Raw genomic sequence first — 20,929 nt, 5'->3', positions numbered from 1 at the left:
CTTTTTTTTTTGGAAAAGCAAGCTTAAACTATACAGAAATTAAGTGATTTTTTTTTTCCCATAAGAAGTGTTTCAGATTCTTAGTCTGCTTGCTGTTAAGCCATTTCAGACTTCGTGGTAGTGCTGACCATCAATTTACAGTGTAGTTCTTATTAGATGAAGTTTCTGTTTCTATGTGTGTGTGTGTGTGTGTGTGTGTATAAATATGTATGCGCACACTCAGTCACGTTCGACTCTTTGAGACCCCAAGGTCTGCAGCCCGCCAGGCTCCTCTGTCCATAGAATTTTCCAGGCACGGGTACTGGAGCAGGTTGCCATTTCCTTCTCCAGGCTGTCTTCCTGACCCAGGGATTGAATTCTTGTCTCTTGCATCTCCTGCAGTGGCAGGCAGATTCTGTACCAGCTGGGCCATTGGGAAAGCCCATATTATATATATATATAAGTTTATATATATTTATTTATTTTTCTTTTAATCCTCCAGTCCTTGGAAAAACTTTATTTAAATGACAGATGTTTGGTTTCTTCTAACTTAGTTTGTTTTCTGTAGAGTGTTTGATACAATACATCTCTTTTTATAAAATCTTTGAAAATAACTGTTGTCAGAGATAAATCCGTTTCATTATATCCATAAAGATCACATAGGACATAGTGATTCTGAAGTGACTTGCTTTTATACTAGGCAAAATAAAACGAAACAGGATACCCACAAGGCAGGTGTAACTAGTGAGTAAAGTGTGGGATTGCGATCTGGCCACACTTCTCTGCCTCTCTCTGCCGACTTGACAGGAGTCTTGCCTGCCCTCCCCTCCTGTCCTCTCCTCAGCCTTCTCTTTCTCTCCTTCCCCGACTCTAAGTTCAGTTAGTTGTTCATGTTTCCCTCAAGCTTAAATCCTTTACCCCAAATGTTAGACATATCTTCAGTAATTCAAAACCTGTATCCAAATACAGTAAAAGACAGTGGGACATTTTCAATATTTGGGTTTCCATATTGTGGATGAACATATAATAAGGAAATGATGTAATATGATTATTAAACAGTGTAATACGTCTTTCAGAAAGCCTCTTAGAATTTACTTGACTTGCAGGACATTTCAGGATTTATGAGGGATGGCATAGTACACTTTTCTAGCTGGAGAGGGTCACCGTTTTGAATTGGATTCTACCAGGCATTACAAGGGCCTAAATAATTGCTGTAAAGCATTCTTTTTTTAACATGTTTGCATATATATGTGAAGAGCAGATTTAGAGAGCTGGTAATTAAGTAAAATAACCAGAACAGTGTCTGATATGGATGGAGCAGGAGTGTAAGATGCTCTTATTATCCCTGTTACTCCTCACCTTGAGCCCGTCCCTGTCCCTGCAAAGGCAAGCAGGCGAGCGGAACAGCCTGCGCTGCATCCAGACCTGGTTCACTGTGGTGGGCTCTGCGTGCAGGATGTTTGCTGGGGGTGTTCTCAGGGTCAGCACCTGATAGGGAGGGAGCAGCAGGGGAGTGGGCTCTCCCGTCTGAGGGGGATGGCCCTGTGACTGGTCCCTAATGGGGCATGACCTTCACGTGCTGCGTCGGCGGTCAGAGTCTGGCTGCTCTCAGCTCTCCCCAGCCGCCGGGACAGTGCGACCTTCAGTCTCAGCGGCCTCTGAGCCTGAAGACCTGCGTGCCCGTCCTGAGGAGACGGCACGGCCTCAGTTCTCTGCTTCCAGGGAGAGCTAGTGGGACACCAGATGTTTAAGCCAGAAATTGGGGTGACATCCACTGCTGGTCCCAGGGCTCTCAAGGATGTCCCCTACTCTCGTTATGTCTCCCCATTGTCCACAGCCCCGGTCCCCCCAGAAGTCCTTCATACTGAGGTCAGATCATCTTTCTAGTATGTTTTAGAGTCTGCCCATCCCCAAGCACCTTGCTTGGAGCTTCTGTGCCCCCTTTGCTTGTTATCCTGGGTCTGGGTTGCTCTGATGCTTTATACTTTCTTTCTCTTCGTCACTGTGATTCATTGTTACCACCTGGTTCCATCCTCTGCTAAGGCTCATATTGAGGCGCCCCCGCCTTGTAGCATCCTCTGTGCTCCTGTCAGGTCAGCACCTGTTCTGGACTGCTTGTTCCCTTGTTTGTCCTTCCCTCCAAACCGACTCTGTGGCCTTATCCTCCCCAAGGGCATAAGTGGTATCTGTCATCTCTATAAACCTGATGCTGGACTCCCTTGGAGGGGTCGAGTGAATGTAGACCACATGGGTGGAGACAGTGACTGACTTGGTTCACAGTCTGAAAGCTCGTCTGAGAGGTGTGGGCTGAGCCTGCTGTGTGCACAGGCCAGGTTAGCTACACATAGCAATGGCAGATTTCTACATTTGGATTTCAGGTCATTGGATGGAGCGTTGTCACTCTCTTCTCCAGAGTGTCCTCAGATGTGACTGGAGAAACCTCTCAAGCCCTTTTAAAACCTGTGGAAGAACTGAATTAACTTAGCAATTTTTTCTGTGATGCTATACCAAAAAATAGAGAAAATTGGAAATCAAGTGTCTAATTGCAGAGGTTCTGGTAAAAGTACTCTAAGACAGATTCAAACAGAAGGAAGTTTCTTTGGGGAGGAAAGACATTTATTTTATGGCTCAATAAACATTTTCTGAGCACCATCCATGTTGCTTAGTTTTCCATATGTTCAAATCTGGAAACAGAAAGATGATGAAGAAACTGTGTTAGAGCTTTTAGTCTGGTGGCGTTAAAGGGCATAATTAACTATAATGAAGTATGAGAAGTTCTTTTAAAAATTATCCTAAATGCTAGTTGAAGAGCCGGGGGAGTGAGGGTGGGGAATAAAGGCCTTAGAGAATGATCCAAAATTTAAAAAAAAAAAAAAAAAAAAGATCCAGAGGGAGAAGACCTGCTGAGGAGGGAGGGGGTAACACCAAGGAGTGCTTCCTGCAGGAAGTGACGTTTGCATTGGGTGAGGAGGTAGGGGTAGGAGTCCTCTGGAGGGAGGTCAGGCCACAGGGGGAGCATTCATTCAGCATCAGCAAGTATGATCGAATGTGTCTGCATTCCAGTCACCTTCCAGATCCTGGGAACATAGCAGTGAGCTAGTAACATGGCCTCTGCCTTCTCGGAGGAGATGCTCCAGGGAAGACAGGAGGTAGAGAAATCCAGTGTGGTGAGAGAAGCTCGGCTGTGGGGCGGTGGGCATGGTCAGATAAGGTCCTGGTGTGTTCTGGGCAGCCTGGTCCTGCGAGCGCTGTGAACACAGGTTCTAGGGACAGGCTAGTTGAGAAGCACTACGCTGGTAAGCCTTGCCCTGAAGAAACTTAGGTAATTCTGGACTAGACCAAGTCAAACAACGCATTAGATCAAAAACACCCTCTGAGAAATCACTGGACTTTTGTGAGCTGAAATTGCAAAGCACATCCCATGGGAGAAGCTGGGCTGGAGGTGAGGGCCCAGGGACAGGTGGGCAGTAAGGGCCCCAGGGAGGCTGTGTCCTGTCGGTCACTGCCGTGCAGGAGCCAGCAACGCCAGGGTCAGGCCTGGACTGCAGGGAAGCTTCTCTGGGGTTGGATCAGCAGCTGTCTTGAGTGAGGACGGGAGGAGCCAAGGAGTTTTGCCATAAAAAGGGGATGACGAGGGCCTGAACAATGGGGAGGAAAAGATGGGTCTTAAGGACCTTTAGAGGTAGAAATGATTCATTTGGCTAACTATTATAGACAATGAAGAGTGAGTTAGAAGAATTCATGGCATATGGTGTTTTAAACGTGTTGCAGCACATCTTCAGGACTGGGAAGCTTGCCCCTGACCTGCCAGCAGGTGAGGGTCATGGCAGGGTCGTCAGGTGTCTGGGAGAAACAGGAGCCAGATAAATGAGCTCAAAAGTGTTCTGGACTCTGCATCATGACTGTTTCTCTCACCTTTAAAATAAAGTTAGAAATGGAGTGGGAAAATATCAGCAAATATCTCTTTGAAAGGTTGACTTTTTAAGAAAGAAACACGCTTGTTATCACTTTTAAATAAAACAGAACATGACCTTGAGTTAAAGATAGCTGAGTTGCGTGTCTCCCCCATGACCCCAAATTTACCAAACTTAGTAAGCACAAACATGATGAACGTCTTATAAAAATGGCAAACTGCATTGCTTTCAAAAAAAGAGGAAAAACCATCTAATGTTCTTCTTGATGGACTTTAGTCAGCTGATAAGTAGTTTAAGATACATAGAGAAAAAAGTTAAAGAACATAAGTTACCAAGATATAGTAGTATGATATCGCTTTTCCTCTTAATTTTTCTTAACCTTCTGACTACTGATGAAGTAGACTAGAATGATTGTTGTGCTTTACTGTTTTGTACTCTAGCCTGGAAATATTGATGTTAAAAACCAAACTCAAACTGCCATTTGAGCAATATTCTTAGACCTTCATTGGAATTTTTCTTTAAATAATAAGCTTTTGTTTTCAAATAAGCCTTTATTTAATAAGATTCTTCAGATTGTTTGTATTTTTCTAAAGCAGAACTGAGAAACTTCTAGCATAGGCATCAGAATTGGCACTTGATTTGGTTTCCTTCTTAAAGGACTGTTTGGCACCGATGCTGGTTCATGAGGAAGCTGTGGTGTGTTGTCTCTTCCCGAAGGACCGGGGAGCAGGGGGACTCATGCCCCTGCTGGGTGAGTGCGGTTGTGGCTGTGGACGCATGTCTGCAGGCCAGGCAGAGCAGCTGTGGGCTCTGTCCCGTGGACGCATTTCTTGGGCCTTTCACACTCTGCTCCCACCTGCCTCCCTCACCTTCCTGTTTTCTTTTCTTGTCTCCTTACATCCCTCCTTCCTCCAGTAGAGCGTCTCACCCTGTGAGTATGTATCTCTCTCTCTGGTTCTTTCAAATCCCCACTTTGGCTTGCCCAGCCTTGGTGAGCTGGCCCTTCAGAGCTCAATGAGACAAACACTTGTCTATAAAGTGCTACTGCCTGAGTACATCCTCATTCTGGCTTTTCTACAAAAATGGTTTTTTCTTTAAGAAATTTTAATATCATATGCAACACATGATAACACAAAAAATATGTAAAAAAACACATTATGAACTAACTTGCTATGTACCCCTCTCCCCCACCAAGCATGTTTTAGAAAAGCATGGTTAGGTACGTTCAACATTGATGCTATAAGATATTGCCATATCCAGTATTTCTTCTTTCTTGAGAAAATATAAAAGAAAATTTCAGCTTCAGGAAAGCACAGCACTTCTGGTTGAAGTTAACATCTCTTCGAACTCAGGTAGCCTGGCTGTAAGTCAGGCACATCTGCCCACAGCCCAGGGGCACGGACTCTTCTGTTAAAACTTTGCACTTTAGAAAAGATCACTTGAATTACGACTATATGAAACATTTAAACTCTGAATGAGACCAACTCTTCCTAAGACCCTGAATTTCAGGAAAGAAGTATATAAGAACATATAATGCTGTGGTGGAGCATTTTCACGTGGAGCAGCTATTCTTCTCCCCGCCCCCTACCCCCCACAACGGTCCGCACCTGCTGCAGACCCCTCATCTCCCGTGGACTCCCGCTGTGAGCTCACCCTCTCCGCCTGACCCCGGCACAGCAGGCAGGCTCTCCTGGGAAAATGTGCATCTTTGTGTCACACCCGTGCTCAGAGCTGCAGACGCTCCCGTTCCCCACGGGAGAACCAAACTTCACTCAGTGCCCAGCTCAGTTCAGTTCAGTCCTCCCGGAGCTTGCTCAAACTCATGTCCATCAAGTCGGTGATGCCATCCAACCATCTCATCCTCTGTCGTCCCCTTCTTCTGCCTTCAATCTTTCCCCATCAGTGCCAGGACCCTTGCATTTCTTTTCATGTATCTCTTTAATATAGATCGTAATGGGAAACTATACGTTTTTGTTGTTTGGGTTTTGTTTTGTTTTATTTGAATAGTAATGATCCAGCCTGACCTTTACTGTGCTGTGTCAAGTCCATTCTCTACATCTGCATCTCTATTCCTGCCCTGCACCTAGGTTCATCAGTACCATTTTTCTGGATTCCACATGTATGTGTTAATATACAGTATTTGTTTTTCTTTTTCTGACTTACTTGAAGGAGAGAGTGGGATGAATTGAGAGAGTAGCATTGACATGTATACACTATTGTGTGTAAAATAGTTAGTGGAAATCTGCTGTATCATGCAGGAAGCTCAGAGGGTGTTCCGTGATGACCTAGAGGGGTGGGATTGGGGGTTCAAGAGGTAGGGGATATATGTATACATGGAGCTGATTCATGACTCATGAATGATTCATGTGTATGGCAGAAACCAGCACATTATTATAAAGCAATTATCCTCCAACTAAAATTTTTTTAAAATAAAATAAAAAGAAATTGTCAAAAAAATAGTAATGTTTCACAGTTTCTATCTTAATTTAAAACACATAAGTTTTTTAAGGAAAAAACTGTCTCAATGAAAATAAGATCATTCAGCTGTACGATTTTTCAATTTTTAATTTTTTCCACGGTTAAATGGCCTTGAGTAGACAGTACCCCAAGGCTTCCCAGGGTGCTAGTGGTGAAGAACTCACCTGCTAATGCAGGTTCAATCCCTCGGTTGGGAAGATCCCCTGGAGCAGGAAATGGCAACCTGCTCCTGTATTTCTTGCCTGGGAAATTCCATGGACAGAGGAGCTTGGCAGGCTAGTCCATGGGACCCACAAACAGCCAGACATGACTGAGCACAGACAGACTCCCCTATTCTGCGAAGGTCTATTTCTTCATAATCCCTACCCGTAACCCCCAGTCACCTCAGGGCACCTTTCTCTCAGCTTTCCCTGCTGGCTCACTGACCGTCTCCCAGGCTGGTCAGTTGTTACCTGTCTCCTTCCCTCACTCTTCTTCCTGGGACACAGTTCATCCAGTGAAAAGCACTGTGACCTCTTGCCCCAGTGCACCTTTACAGACGTGCAGAAACCTCATCCACTCAGATATGCTGCTGTGCAGTCAGTGAAGCTGTTTAAGGGTAGATGGGCAAGTGATTTATTTATGAATTTGCAAGAAAACTTGCAATAAAAATTCTTTATAGGAAGATGAAGTAAAAGAGGAAAAGTAAATGGTTTTCGTTAAGAAAGAACCTAATCTCTGGAGTGGAGTGGGAATTGGGGTAGAAAGAGGATGGTTGTATGATTTTTTTTAAATCTAAATTTAATTTTTTAATGGAACCTAAAATTTCAAGATACATCATCTTTCCTTGCATTCTATGGTTTCTATATCAGTTTCTCATAATAACTTTTTATATGTGTACCTTACCCAACTATGTAATTTTACTATTATGTTTCTTACATATTATAAAAATATTGTTTTATAGTATGTTTCCCAAACATATAGATTAGATTGTTATATATAATGTTACATATTTATTTTGCAAGATATTTAAATATACCATATATATATATGTATAGATATAAACATGAAGTGTGTTTGCATAGAATAGGGTGTTAGATTTATTGTTTTGTTTTTACATAAAGGGAATTTGTTCCGTACAACACAGTTGAGGTTTTTGTCTGTTTCTGTGAATTCATTTTCTCCCAGGTAATTTATGGCATCATCTAAACATGTTTATATTTAAAGTCCTTGCTTCTTCAAGATTGTAATCCACAGACATTCATACCTTGGTATCACTGATGTTTGCCGTACTCAACTGCAAGTTCATCTCAGCATAGGTGACTTATCTGTGTGTAAAAACATTGGCGAGTATGAGCTCAGAATGTTTGAATTACTTTAAAAACTTTGTGACTTTCTTCATTTTAAAGACTTACAGTCATTCATTTTAAATTCATGTGTTTTTCATTTTGCTCTAGTAATTCAAGAAAAGTGGACAGGTCACATGGGTAGACAGGCAGGATCCTGGGTGCTATGATTGGTTGGCATTTACACAGTCCTTTCATGTAGGATTTAGTAAAAGGTGACCTGAAATTTAGAAATGTAACCTCTAAGACAGTCAGAGAAAACCTTCTTTTAAGTACACTCCTGTCAGTATAATGTGCTGCTTATTCTGTACTGTAATTTTTTTGTATCTGTCAAAAGGTGTAAGCTATATTCAGTAAGGAGGACAGCAAGAATTTGATATTTCACTTACATTTCTTTGTCTGATAGGAAGTTCATGCTTTCGAAAAAGGATAGAAATTAACATTTCTCCAAAGTTATTTTTTTCCTTCATTCGAGGCTGTTTCTTACTTCCAGCATTGTACTGTGTTTTATGAACAGGCCACATATGTATTTTATTTGTCAGGAGAAGTGATGAAAATTTACAAATTTCAGCTGGCATTGCACTCTGCTGATAAGGATGGGAGTTTACGTGGCTCTGAAGAGGTTACATGAAGTGGAATTGGGAAGCAAATTGTATTTACAAAATATGGGATGATGTTCCTAATAGGTGTTCAGAATGGACTATTTACTCTCATGTTTTGCTGAGCTTTACTAGAAATAACTTCATTTCAAAAAGGACAAATCTGATTGAAGGCAAAAGCATTCCCTCTCCACAGATACTCATCCCCAAAGGGTTTACATTAGATTTTCCTGATGGGCACACAGTTGTATTTTATGCTATTTTTGTACAAAGTGGTCATGTGGAAAATAAAAATCTAAATAGTATACTTGATTGCTTCATGCACCAACCATTTAGGTTACTAGATTTATACCTACAGTTTTGGAAGATGTGTTGCAATATGATATTCTGACGATAACTGTCAAAATCATAATGCTGGGATTTCTTTTCATCTTGTTGTCAAGGTAAAGTTATTGAAATTCACAGTCAGTGGGTCAGAAAGATCACTTCTTATCTCTTGTCATCAGTGGTTTAATGCCGACCCAAACAGCTACTGTATAATGTCAAAATTATCACAGTGCCCAGGCTGCAGGGGTACAACATGCCACATGATTTAATGCATTTCCTGTCTGGAATGAAGATTATGAAAAGGCCAGCAAGCAGGAGCTATAGTGGTTTAGAAGAAAATTGATTTCTAATTTTCTTTCTCTTTTTTTCCCTTCATTTTTAGATTTTGGATTTAGTAAAAGGGACACATTACCAGGTAGCCTGTCAGAAGTTCTTTGAGATGACACATAATGTAAGTAAATTTTTAAATTTTATAACCTTATCCTTTGTCTTCTGTTACTCTGTGTTTCATTTAGGAGTTTCTGCTGCAGCAGTAGAAACCACTCCAGCTGTTTTCAGGGGAAAGGGATTTATTACACAACATGAGGTTGCTTATAAAATTTATGGAAGGGGCAGGGAATTAAGCTTGAATGCTGCAGATCCAGCAATAGTGTAACTAAGAAAAACTACACTCTGAGAAAATCTTACTTTGCTACGGCTACCACCTTCAAGTACTCCACTTCAAGGGATGAGACCAAGGGTTGGCAGATTTTCTGTAAAGGGCCAGATCATGACAGGTCCACGTGCCCTTTGTCACAGCTGCTCCTCTCTGCTGCTGTCATGCAGAAGCAGCCTAGACATTGTGGGAAGGAGCAGGCTTGCATCTGTCCCAGGAGAACTTTGTTTATAGGAGCACATGGTGGGCTGGACTGGACCCTCAGGCCTTAGGTACCCAATCCTCAGAGTAGGTCTGGAACACTGGCTCCTGTTGTCCAGAAGAACCAAAGGCTTTTGCCATCTTCCTTGTAGAAAATTGAATGCTTTTACTTGTGGCTGCTCCCTCATGTTACCCTAGTCTGTTTCCCAGTCTCATGTTTATCTGCATGGCAGACCCTAGGTTATGCAGTGGACCCCCAAGCTGCAAGGGAGTCAGGGAAATGTGTTTGGTTGTTTTCTTGCCAGACTGCTATACAAAAGGCCTGCTAGTAGGTTCTGAGAGGTGTAATGCTTAGGTCACAAACTCAGAGGTCTGCAGGGGTCAGGCAGATAACCCGGAAAAGTGAAATTGCCCGAGATGAACACCAGTGAATTAGTCACTCTGCTAGAGGTGTGACCATTGACAAGTTCTGTGGCTGTGTGCAGGCTGACAGCATGTCTGCAGGTCGACTTAGCTCACAGACCCCCCATTTGCAGTCACTGGTCCCGATCATGGCTTTGTAACATGGGACAGAAAGCTAAGAATGGACCTGGGCCATGCACCCTTGAAACATTTTTTCTCTAGGTACATATTGTGCATTTTTGGAGCCTAGTGTTTATCAGGTTTCAGAGGGATCCATGATCCTCCCAAAAAAGATGCTACGTGTATAGAATTCATCATCAGCTACCATGGTACTTTTAAGTTTTATAATCAGTTTTATGTTTTCTGGTTTTCATGAAATCATTTTTCTTTTGTGGTTATATAATTGCAGAATTTCTTACATTAAATTTCATAGGACAAATGTATCTTATAACATCACTGATAATAATGAAAATAATAATAATATTGAATAATGTCAGCCAACACCAACAAAGCCCTTCACATGTGCCAGGCCCAGCACTTAGTGCCCTGGACACATGGGTCCTTTGGTTCACACCGCAGACAAGAGTAAGCCCAATCCACATCCCCATCATGACGGAGCTTAGGGAGTCTGAGGGCTTAAGGCCCTAAGGGGTGAAGCTTGGATTTGAACAGGCTGTCAAGCCCTCACCTGGAGCTCATGAGCCAATCCTGACTGTGTTCTAGAGCACCTGAAACTGTGTTTGTAATAACGACTGTAGAGGCCATTAGTATTTTCCTGTCTGGATTCACGATCCAGCCTTCACAGTTTACTTTAAAAAATAAGCGGGCCTAGTAATTCAACATGACTTGCCTGAAGGACCACAGCTGGTTAGTGGGAGGTCTGGAAACAGAATTCTGGAGACAGAATCCTGGTCTGCTCTGGGCCGTGGGTCTAGTCCTCTTACTATTACACCTAACTGTTGAAAACAGTGTTTTTCTTTAAAAACATAAAAATTTTATTTTTACGAAGTTGAAAGAACTAAATGTCAATATAATAGTGAACAACAAATTGTCATCAGTTTTATTAAAATAGGAATCTCAACAGATGAGCCACATGTTTGGTATTTTCAGCGTCAGCCTTGCACAACTCTTTCCCCTGTAGACTATAATTTGCTTGCTCAACTTGAAAATTTTAATTTAATTTAATTCTTAATTATTTGTGGACCTTTTTAATTAAAAGGCCTTATAACTTTCACAAATTAAGGTCAATTTAACCTCTTTTTTTTAAGAAGATTTGAAAATTATATTTAACACTTGAGTCTGTGACATTGCTAAAAAGTAAGAAGTGTTTATTTCTCAGATCCACTTTTGTAGCATCTCTCCTATTGATTATTCCTATAAGAGTATTACTACTATTGCTGATTTTTAAAACTTGCCTTAAATTAATGAAGAGACTAAAAAGACACATGTCTAAATCCTCCCACATACAGAAAGTCTACTTTAAACCACAAATAAACCAATGGAATAAAAAGGCTGTTTGTATTCACTAAATGTCTCCTTATAGATTTTTTGTTGTGAATCTCTCTCTTCACTTACTATTTTTTCTAATTTAATTTAAAAACAAAATCTGTTTTTATTGTCATGTTGCTGTCACTCTGCCTGCTCTCCCCCAAAAACCTGTGATGATTTTTTTGAGCCCTCTGTGATCAAACTCACTTTAATGAAAGTTTTGAAAATGAACCCGTTAGCTGATAACATTTACAGCAGTGCTGTGATGGTTCCATATGGCTTTTTTGGTAAGACCAGCTGCCTCATTATAAGCTGTCATTGAAAACCTCTTGATTAAAACCCAAACATCCCATAGGTAAAACAGTATTGCTTCCATTCCTTCAGAATCCACATTTGCTACAGCAGATATATGAAACCTTTGTTACTGTGAAGGTCATCGTGTGCAAAACATGCTGATTCCAAGCAGATGTTAGAGAGAGATTCACTTAGTAGATATCAAAGGCAGGCCTGCTTGAAATCTGTTTTCCTCAGTATTTTTAGAGAGCAATATTTTATGTTGTAGTGATTTTTTAAAAATTTTGTCATACTCTGTTTGTAAATGAAAACACTAGGCATTTGTGTAGATTAAACTCTGGATTTCAATTGAAAATGATTTCTTTAGAAATAGGTCTCTTTAGGTACTGAGTCATTCTGGATACTTATTTTCCAAACAGCTGAGCATAATTCCTTTTCACTGTAAGAGATCTCTACACAAATCTTATTAAAATCTATCACACATTTTCCTACAATCTTAAATAGAATATACCAAGTACACTTAAGCTTTTTAATCCTTGATCAAGATCACTTTGGGGATCAGTCAGAACCCTGGGCCAGGAGCCACCACTGTCTCTTGTGTGGATCACTCACTGCGGCAGCTTCCTGACTCCTTCCCAGCAGCTGCACACTTATCTGCTCAGTTCCTTCTCCTCCACATGGCTGCCGGGTGACTTCTAAAACAGAGAAGTCTGACTATTTTAGTAACGTGCTTTTTAAAAACATGTTAAAAGCCTTCCGCATCCCTCCTTCTAAGATAAAACTCAAAATTTATTACGTAGCCTATAAAGGTCTCTATCCCACCTTTCTTCTACTCATCTTATGTTAGATCTTTGCTTTGGGACTCCCGAGATCATTGGACAGAGTGAAGATGCGTCACAGGATTTCCCTCTCTCAAAACTTAACAGAAAGTAGAAAACATAATTAAAAAAAATTATTATTAACCACAAAGAAAAATATCACCAGTAGCAACCAAACAAGAAAAAAGGCAAGGAGAGAAACATTCACAGCAAACAAAATTGTGAAAATTCTCACTTAGTATTTCCAAATATAGAATGAGGCAAACTGCATCTCACCCCGCTTTGTTTTCTAATGAGGAGTAAAGGAAACTGTGGGGCTTCGCAGGAGGCACAGGATCTGTTCCTGGGTTGGGAGAGTCCCTGCAGTGGGAAATGGCAACCTGCTTCAGTATTCTTGCCTGGAGAATTCCACAGAGGAGCCTGGAGGGCTACAGTATGTGGGGCTGCAGAGAGGCAGACCTGACTGAGTGCCACCACCACACAAAGGAAGTAGCTGCTAACTTTTAAGTGGGAGATTTTGATGTGGCTAAATCTCTTACTCTATTCTTTTTACTAATTGGATTTAAAGTAAAATCTATTTTCATTCTATTTGGTTTATGCTTCTCCCTTTCCTCCCTAAAACTTCCTAGTTTTAAGTTCCTGAACAGGATGAAAGATAACTTCCTTCAGGCAAAAATAAAAGTGAAAGAAAGAAAAATTTAAAAAGAAATATCCCATCTCAGAAGAAATACAGTCCAGTAAACAGAAGGAAACTCTTCTTAAGTTCATCATGCTACCAGGCATCTTAATAGATGTTTGGTAAAATTAGCTTATTTAACAAAATGAGTTAAGAAAGGACAATTGCAGACCTAAGAGAGAAAGTTGGGAAACATGACGTCACACAGAACCTTGGTTGTTACAGGCCCTCATTTCAATACCTTTGGCATTATTTAGTTGGTTAATAAAAATATTAATTAAAATGGATTACATTTCAAATGTAAACTAACATTACATTTTGGGCTTCCTTGGTGGCTCAAATGGTAAAGAATCTGCCTGCATGCAGGTGACCTGGGTTCCATCCCTGGGTCAGGAAGATCCCCTGGAGAAGGGAATGGCTACCCACTAGTATTCTTGCCTGAAGAATTCCACGGACAGAGGAGCCTGGCGGGCTACAGTCCATGGAGTCTCAAAATGTTGGACACGGCTAAGCAACTAACACAAACAAAACATTATATTTTAAACTTAAAACATTTGAATGACATTTATTTGCTAATTTTCTGATATAAAGGTAAAGTCTTTTGTTTGAGTGTAGTTTAGGGATGGGAATTTGATTTCATTTTTTTTTCAAAAACCATACACATAATACACCACCACTGATTTCCAGTTTGTGTTTCTTTAAAGTGGAAAAAGAACTTAATGATAATACAAAGCAGTATGATCTTTCCCCCTGTCTTTTTGAGAATTCAGGTGGTTTTATTTTTAACTAACTTCCCTTTCTTGAATCTTTCCAAAGCATTTAATGTAGATTTCATAGAACCAACAACTCTTTCTTTTTATCCTCATATTTCCTTGGTTTTCCTCGTAGCAGCCCTATGACATAACTATTATTACCCCCATTTCAGGGGAGAAGAAACTGATGCTTTTAATATACAGTGAAAAGTGAAAGTGAAGTCGCTCAGTCGTGTCCGACTCTCTGCAGCCCCATAGGCTGTAACCTACCAGGCTCCTCTGTCCTTGGGATTCTCCAGGCAAGGGTACTGGAATGGGTTGCCATTTCCTTCTCCAGGGGATAGTCCCAACCCAGAGATGGAACCTGGGTCTCCCACATTGCAGGCAGACGCTTTACCATCTGAGCCAGCAGAGAAGCCTGGTGTGTAAAGATGACCACATTTCATTTTGTCCATATTGAAATCTAATCACTCAATTTACTCCACAGATATCTGTGATAGATATTTTGACAGTTGAAACAAGGTGTAGAAAATATGTAATTAATTACCACAAAAGGTGAATAAAAGGTGCACTTTTTGCCTAAAGTGACCCAACTATGCTTTTTATAATTCTTATAGACAAGATTATCTCTAAAATAACATTTATAATGCTGTGATTATAAGTTTGACTTTGCATAAAACCCCTTAAAACAGATTTCAGAGTAACTAAGTGACCTAAAGGCCTGAATTCTGATTCTGGCACAACTGGTTACTAGTGCCATGACTGTGTCTCAGCCATTGGGTCTCAGTTTCTTAGTCTGTTCTTGGAGGAGATTCAATTGAAAGGATTCCTTACATCTTTCCAATCTCTAGTATTCTCTGTTCATAAAAGCAAAGTCTACTGGTTGAAAATGTGCTGGGAAATAAACTTACTTTTCATGAAACACTTTGTAAAATGCAAACTTTATATTGAATCTCCCAGTTTATGAATTGAGTGAAAATTAATGTAATAAAGAAGCTCACAAAATGACTCCATTGTTAATAAAAATTATAGATAAAACATTCAGGAAATATTTTGAAACTAAGCAGGAAAGGAGCAGATAAAAAAATTATTCTTTGTGATCTGGGTCGTAACTCTTAAGTCAGTGTATACACTATCAATCTGCTATACACTGAATTATTTAAAAATTTTTGGCCCAACATGTATCAACAATGACTACAGAGAATCAGAGAACCCTGGGATTCTCAAGTAAGTTTTACCAGGAAGGATCTTCTTTCTGTTTATTGGTCTACTTGTTAAGAAAGTTCATCCTGAACTGTAATGGTAACTTTAACCCCCTGCTAATCCATTTTAATCCGCCATAAGATTACACATATCTTTAATCACATCACTTCCCTTCTTAAGAAATTTTAGTGACTACTAAAAATCTTGATGCCTACACAATTTGGTCTGGGTTACTGATATGGTTGTCAGATGTCTCTGCGGTCTGGCCGCGGCCTCCTCCCAGCCTCTTGTCCTGTCGCCCCATTCTGTGCCTTGCACACCAGCACGCCTACACCTCCTGCTTTTCCAGGCAGCGCTCTGTATCCCGCTCCTGGGGTCCCGCTGCTTGGATGGCCCTCACCCTCTTCATCCCAGCTGTTACTCTCCCATCCTTCTAGACTCAGCTCATCAGGAAGATCCTCCTTTTTCCTTTTCTTGTTTTTTTAAACAAATACTGACTGACAAGATGCCAGGCATTTTGCTCTGACGTGCCTCCGTCCATGGGATTTCCCAGACAAGAGTACTGGAAAATCCCATGGATGGAGGAGCCTGGTAGGCTGCAGTCCATGGGGTCACTAAGAGTCAGACACGACTAAGCGACTTCACTTTCACTTTTCACTTTCATGCATTGGAGAAGGAAATGGCAACCCACTCCAGTGTTCTTGTCTGGAGAATCCCAGGGACGGGGGAGCCTGGTGGGCTGCCATCTATGGGATCACACAGAGTCGGACATGACTGAAGTGACTTAGCAGCAGCAGCACCTTTGAGCATCTGAGGTGTCAGGTAGGAGGTGGGTGGGGAAGCAGGGGTCTGGACTAGAAGTACCCCTCATGGCTTGTTACTGTCCGGGGGTGGCTGGAGCTCCCTGTGAGTGAGATCGTTTAAGTGGTGGTTGAGATTTTGAAGGAGAATCTATGTTTCAGGTGTTGAGTAGGTTCTGAATGAGGTCTGCATGGTTCTTCACGCCCCCTTTATTTGTACTTTTGTTATGTTTGTACTGTTGTGACACAGATCTGCTTCTCGTGCAGGTGGATGATTGTGGCTTTTCTTTGAGTCATCCAAACCAGTTCTTTTTTGAGAGCCAGCGGATCCTCAGTGGAGGTAAAGACATCAAGAAGGAGTCTGTCCAACCTGAAACGCCCCAACCCAGACAGAGTGTCCAGAGAAGCAAGGATTCGTCCTCCGCTTTGGACTCACTCAGCTCCGCTCTGGACATGGATCTGGAGGAACTGGAGGAGTTGCTTCAGTGAATGATTCCTGGGTAGTTGGTAGCCCATCTTCTTCGCTGGCTTTTATTTCCAACTTCACGATTTTGCCTTTTTCGTCACCTTCTCCCTCTGCCCTACCTCCTTCATCCATCCACACGTGCATGCTTCTCAGGAAGGCAGGCTTGCAGGTAAAAACAAAGACCTCCAGTGTATTTTGCTTTGTCAAAAGAGAAGAGGAAGTATTTCTTTCTTTTGAAATCTAACACTTGAATGATGTGACTTAAGTCCTTTTTTAGGAGAGAAAGCAGCCTTCTGGACTGGTTACTGTCCCCTAGAAACAATACAACTGAGAACAGCTTTTAGTTTAACACTTACCACTGTAATGTTGGCCCAGACCTTTTCTGGACCATCTTTGTTAATAAATATCAAAATGTATATAATTGTATGTCTGCATATAATTGTGAGACTCATATTATGCCTTTGCCTCAGGTCTTAATGTGGTATTCTGGATACCACATATATTCAACATATTGCCAAATTTTAAACTTTTTCTGCTTCCTTTTTCTCTTGATTTGGCCATTTGAAGTTATTCTGCATTAGCAAGAGAATTGTTGCTCCTTTGAATGGGAGCAAACTCTACTGAAGTGAGTTGTGACTCTGGAATTAAGAGAAACTGGATGTGTACAGTCACTCATATTGTTATAAGGAATAGAAGGGTTTTATTATATAAAACCATAGTAATCCTTTTCCGCTGCCACTTCCGCGCTCTTGGGGGGGACAGCCATCACTATGGTGAGAAGGTTCTAAGTAAAGACTGAAGAGTTTCTTCATCCCACCCTCCAGCTTCCACACCTCCCTGCTTCTGTGGTTGCTGTGAACTGCCAGGTAGGTTTCCTAAATTCATTGGCTTCGGTTGTGACTATGCTCGTATTTTTAGTAATGCCTGTTTCGGTGCTAGCAGTAGAGTTGGTTGTGAAAGGTTATGGGTGTTACCTGAACTAGTGCCCTGCTCCCTGCCTGTCCTTGGTGATGCACCGTGTGCCTGCGGGTGGTGCCCTGATCTGAGGTATTTCCTCCATGTGGGCGCTGCTCACTCGCTAGAGCATTTACACTCATAGAGAAACGTGACCCTCACTCACTGACTCCCTTGGGTGCCATTCTACACAGCTCTCTTTTCCTGAGGAAGAGGGCCCTTGCCCTTTATCCCTTTTTTAAAAGTTACTATTATTATTATTGTAGTATAGTTGATTCTCAGTGTTGTGTTAGTTTCACATGTACAGCAAAGTGAGTCAGTTACACACATACCATATGGACTCTTTTTGTCCTTTATCCTCTTTAATCACATGAGACAGTGCACTGTCTGTCTTAAACAGGATCAAACCATCAGAACCTGAAAATGTCAGCTGATAAGGTTTTTATCTTAGGCTGCTGGGCAAAGATTTCTTGGAATATTTAGTGACATATAAAGGAAATCAGTCCTGAATACTCTCTGGAAGGAATGATGTTGAAGCTGAAACTAATACTTTGGCTACCTGATGTGAAGAACTGACTCATTGGAAAAGACCCTGATGCTGGGAAAGATTGAAGGTGGGAGGAGAAGGGGACTAATAGAGGATGAGATGGTTGGATGGCATCACTGACTCGATGGATATGAGTTTGAGTAAGCTCCGGGATTTTGTGATGGACAGGGAGGCCTGGTGTGCTGTAGTCCATGGGGTCACAAAGAGTCAGACACGACTGAATGACTGAACTGAATTGAACTGAACTGATAACTAGAGGAGATACATCTGAGTCTTTGCTTGTCTTTGTGACTTATTACCTAGTTCCGAAAATAGTGTTATTCCACTACAAATTACCTCTATAAATCTCTCCCTTCTGAAACCATCTACTATTCCTTGTATCATGTATAGTTCTCAGCAGAAATCTGATGACTCCCAACCACTTCATCCCTAAACTGCAAAACCTTTTTTTTTTTTTAATGTTAAGGACGAGTACTGTTTTAACCTCAGAATCAAGTTAATGATGGAAAGCCAAACACAGAAAGGCAGGTCTCTGCTGTATTACAAGAAGGGAAATCGAGCCACAGCCTCGTGCTGTAGGTTAGCGAGAGCCTCAGGACAGGGCATTTTGTACCTGGCACGATTTGCAAGGCTTTCTTTCCTGCCGCGTGTTCTCTCCTGAAGCCTGAGCACCCTGTACGGAGCCCTCGACAGCAAGCACCTGTGTCAGAGATGACTGTCTTACCCAGCAGCCTCAAGAATTTGAATGTTTTATGTGTGTCTAGTCAAACTCCAAAATAACACTAGTTTAAATATTAGTTATTTTCCAAGTTTCATTTCTTTGTAATAAGGCTTGGTCTCCTGTCATGTATTATACAGAAGAATATATAAATATTTTGTGAATCATGTAGATTAGAGGATGGGGTTAGAGGTTTATATAAGAAGATAGACATTAATGCCTTTCTGGTGCTTTGTGGAGTTGGAAAAAGCAATTTATTTTTCATGCTTCACAGGTCTTGACAATTTTGATTTGTTTTCTTTGAAAGACCTGTTTGAATCAGATGATGTAGGAAGAACTCAAAAATCAAAAGCCAGCAACCTCTTTTCAAAGCAGCAGCCAATGAAAAAGAACATGAGCCTTCCGGGTTTTTTAACGTCCATCTTTTATTACCTCTTCAAGGAGGAGAGGCTGTACAGTGATCAGAGACAAAAGAAGAGACAGGAGAAGCCGAGCCCAGGTTGGAAATCTGCAGCTGGTGGGAGCACCAATGTTGTTTGTGGAGATACTGTCCCATTTCTTTCATTTTGTTTCTCACTCCATTCAGATGTCTTAAAACTCTTAATTGCAATGTGCATGAAAGAATACTAGGAAGGTTTAAGTAAACTTTTCATATGTAGTCGCTTATAATATTGTAGTCGTGAAAGTAAACAGTTACAGACTTTGAAAGGGAGGGAGCAGAACAGAGCAATGAAAAGGAAGGATCTTTAAATCATACGGCCTTGTCCTTTTTGTCCCTTTCCGGCCTTCAAGATGTCGAAGCGAGGACGTGGTGGGTCCTCTGGTGCGAAATTCCGGATTTCCTTAGGTCTTCCGGTTGGAGCCGTGATCAACTGTGCTGACAACACAGGAGCCAAAAATCTGTATATCATCTCTGTAAAGGGGATCAAGGGACGATTGAATAGACTTCCTGCTGCTGGTGTGGGTGACATGGTGATGGCCACAGTCAAGAAAGGCAAACCAGAGCTCAGAAAGAAGGTACATCCAGCGGTGGTAATTCGACAACGAAAGTCATACCGGAGAAAAGATGGTGTGTTTCTTTATTTTGAAGATAATGCAGGGGTCATAGTAAACAATAAAGGCGAGATGAAAGGTTCTGCCATCACAGGACCAGTTGCAAAGGAATGTGCAGACTTGTGGCCCAGGATTGCATCCAATGCTGGCAGCATTGCATGATTCTTTGGTGTATTTGTAAAAAATAAAAATTATTTGTTCCCAAAAAAAAAAAAAATAAATCATACGGCCTTGTAAGCTGAGGGATCTCTCTCTATAAAAGCATGGCGGTGTCCTGCTTGTTACACTTTGCTGCCTGACTGATACTCAGGGTCTTTGCAAACAAACTCTTGCAATTCTTTGCACAGAAAAAAAGAAAACTTCTGGGATTTAAGCTTGAAAGGCGAAATGAGACAACTCTAAAATTCTGGTTTCGTTAGAGTCTACTGTTTGCAGATTTAATCAAGGTCTTCCACAGGCATCAGCTTGACATTAAATTTAAATGCCCATTAAAGTTAGAGCTGACAGCCGTTCTGAACGTGAGGCTCGGTCTGAGGATATCTTTACAGCTTGAAGGGAAGAAATTTGAGAGCCTCAAACCACTGTGGTAATTAGATCCATTTGGCAGAGGGAGGGCGAGAGAAGGCTGGAGGAGGGGCTGTGGAAATGGGCAGGCAGAGCCGTGCTGCAGGGGAGACGGTGGCTTCCCCCTGACGGAGGTGGATGGGGGGCCTGATGTGTCTCATCTCCCTTTTACGCACAGGCAGGATCACTGTGTGTGAGAGGTGTGTTTTGAACAAGTGCACAGGTTTGACTGTCAGGCTCTCTGGAATGCACGACACTGCCTAGGAGTGGGCTTCCAAAGACGATGTTGGCCCAGAGTTAGTGTTTCTCACAAGGGTACCTGAGTCACATTCAGGTATCACTTATTTACCTAGAGCATCTGCCTCCTTTTCAGCATTGAGCTCCTTTTTGACAGGTAGCTGTTGTCCTGGTCTGAGGCTTTTCCCTGTAATTGGCATTCCACGAAATTAGTGCTATGAGTCTATGGAAATCTTGTCACCTGCAGGAAATTACCTTCCCACTACATTTGACCTTCCTGCTAGAAGTGATGCAGTTTCCTGTTACTGGATTTGCTTTCTATCCCATAAGCTCTTTTTGTCCATTGCCTCATGGCATTTTATTTTCTCCAAGAATTATCACTGTAGAACCTTATCAAAAGTTTAAGAATATGTCTGTACAGAGAGCTTCTGTATTTCCCCTGAGTCTTCTGCTGCAGGTCTGTTTTTGAACATTGATGA

General features: G+C 41.6%; 2 protein-coding genes across 5 annotated transcripts in view; both read left to right on the top strand.

Annotated features, from left to right (window-relative positions):
* The window catches only part of PRIM2 (DNA primase subunit 2), a 324,083-nt gene extending 307,285 nt beyond the window's left edge, over positions 1 to 16,798 (top strand). For all 4 annotated transcript variants that reach the window (XM_043450411.1, XM_043450410.1, XM_043450412.1 and 1 more), the window contains 2 exons: positions 9,005 to 9,073; positions 16,179 to 16,798. In XM_043450411.1, coding sequence (XP_043306346.1) covers positions 9,005 to 9,073; positions 16,179 to 16,400 — 291 coding nt within the window. In that variant the 3' untranslated portion in view covers positions 16,401 to 16,798. The remainder of the gene's footprint in view (positions 1 to 9,004; positions 9,074 to 16,178) is intronic.
* Positions 16,799 to 19,350: 2,552 nt separating this feature from the next.
* LOC122429778 (60S ribosomal protein L23) lies at positions 19,351 to 19,866 on the top strand. The gene has a single exon (XM_043450423.1). It carries the CDS (start codon positions 19,389 to 19,391, stop codon positions 19,809 to 19,811), a length of 423 nt encoding a protein of 140 aa, XP_043306358.1. The 5' UTR covers positions 19,351 to 19,388; the 3' UTR covers positions 19,812 to 19,866.
* The last annotated feature ends 1,063 nt before the right edge of the window (positions 19,867 to 20,929 follow it).

Source organism: Cervus canadensis, chromosome 28 (assembly GCF_019320065.1).
Source record: "Cervus canadensis isolate Bull #8, Minnesota chromosome 28, ASM1932006v1, whole genome shotgun sequence".
Taxonomy (NCBI): Eukaryota; Metazoa; Chordata; class Mammalia; order Artiodactyla; family Cervidae; genus Cervus; species Cervus canadensis.
This window is presented reverse-complemented; position numbering and strand designations above follow the sequence as displayed.

What these genes read in the sequence shown, in the direction of transcription:
- LOC122429778 (XM_043450423.1), top strand. Translation starts at nt 19,389, where the DNA reads ATGTCGAAGCGAGGACGTGGTGGGTCCTCTGGTGCGAAATTCCGGATT.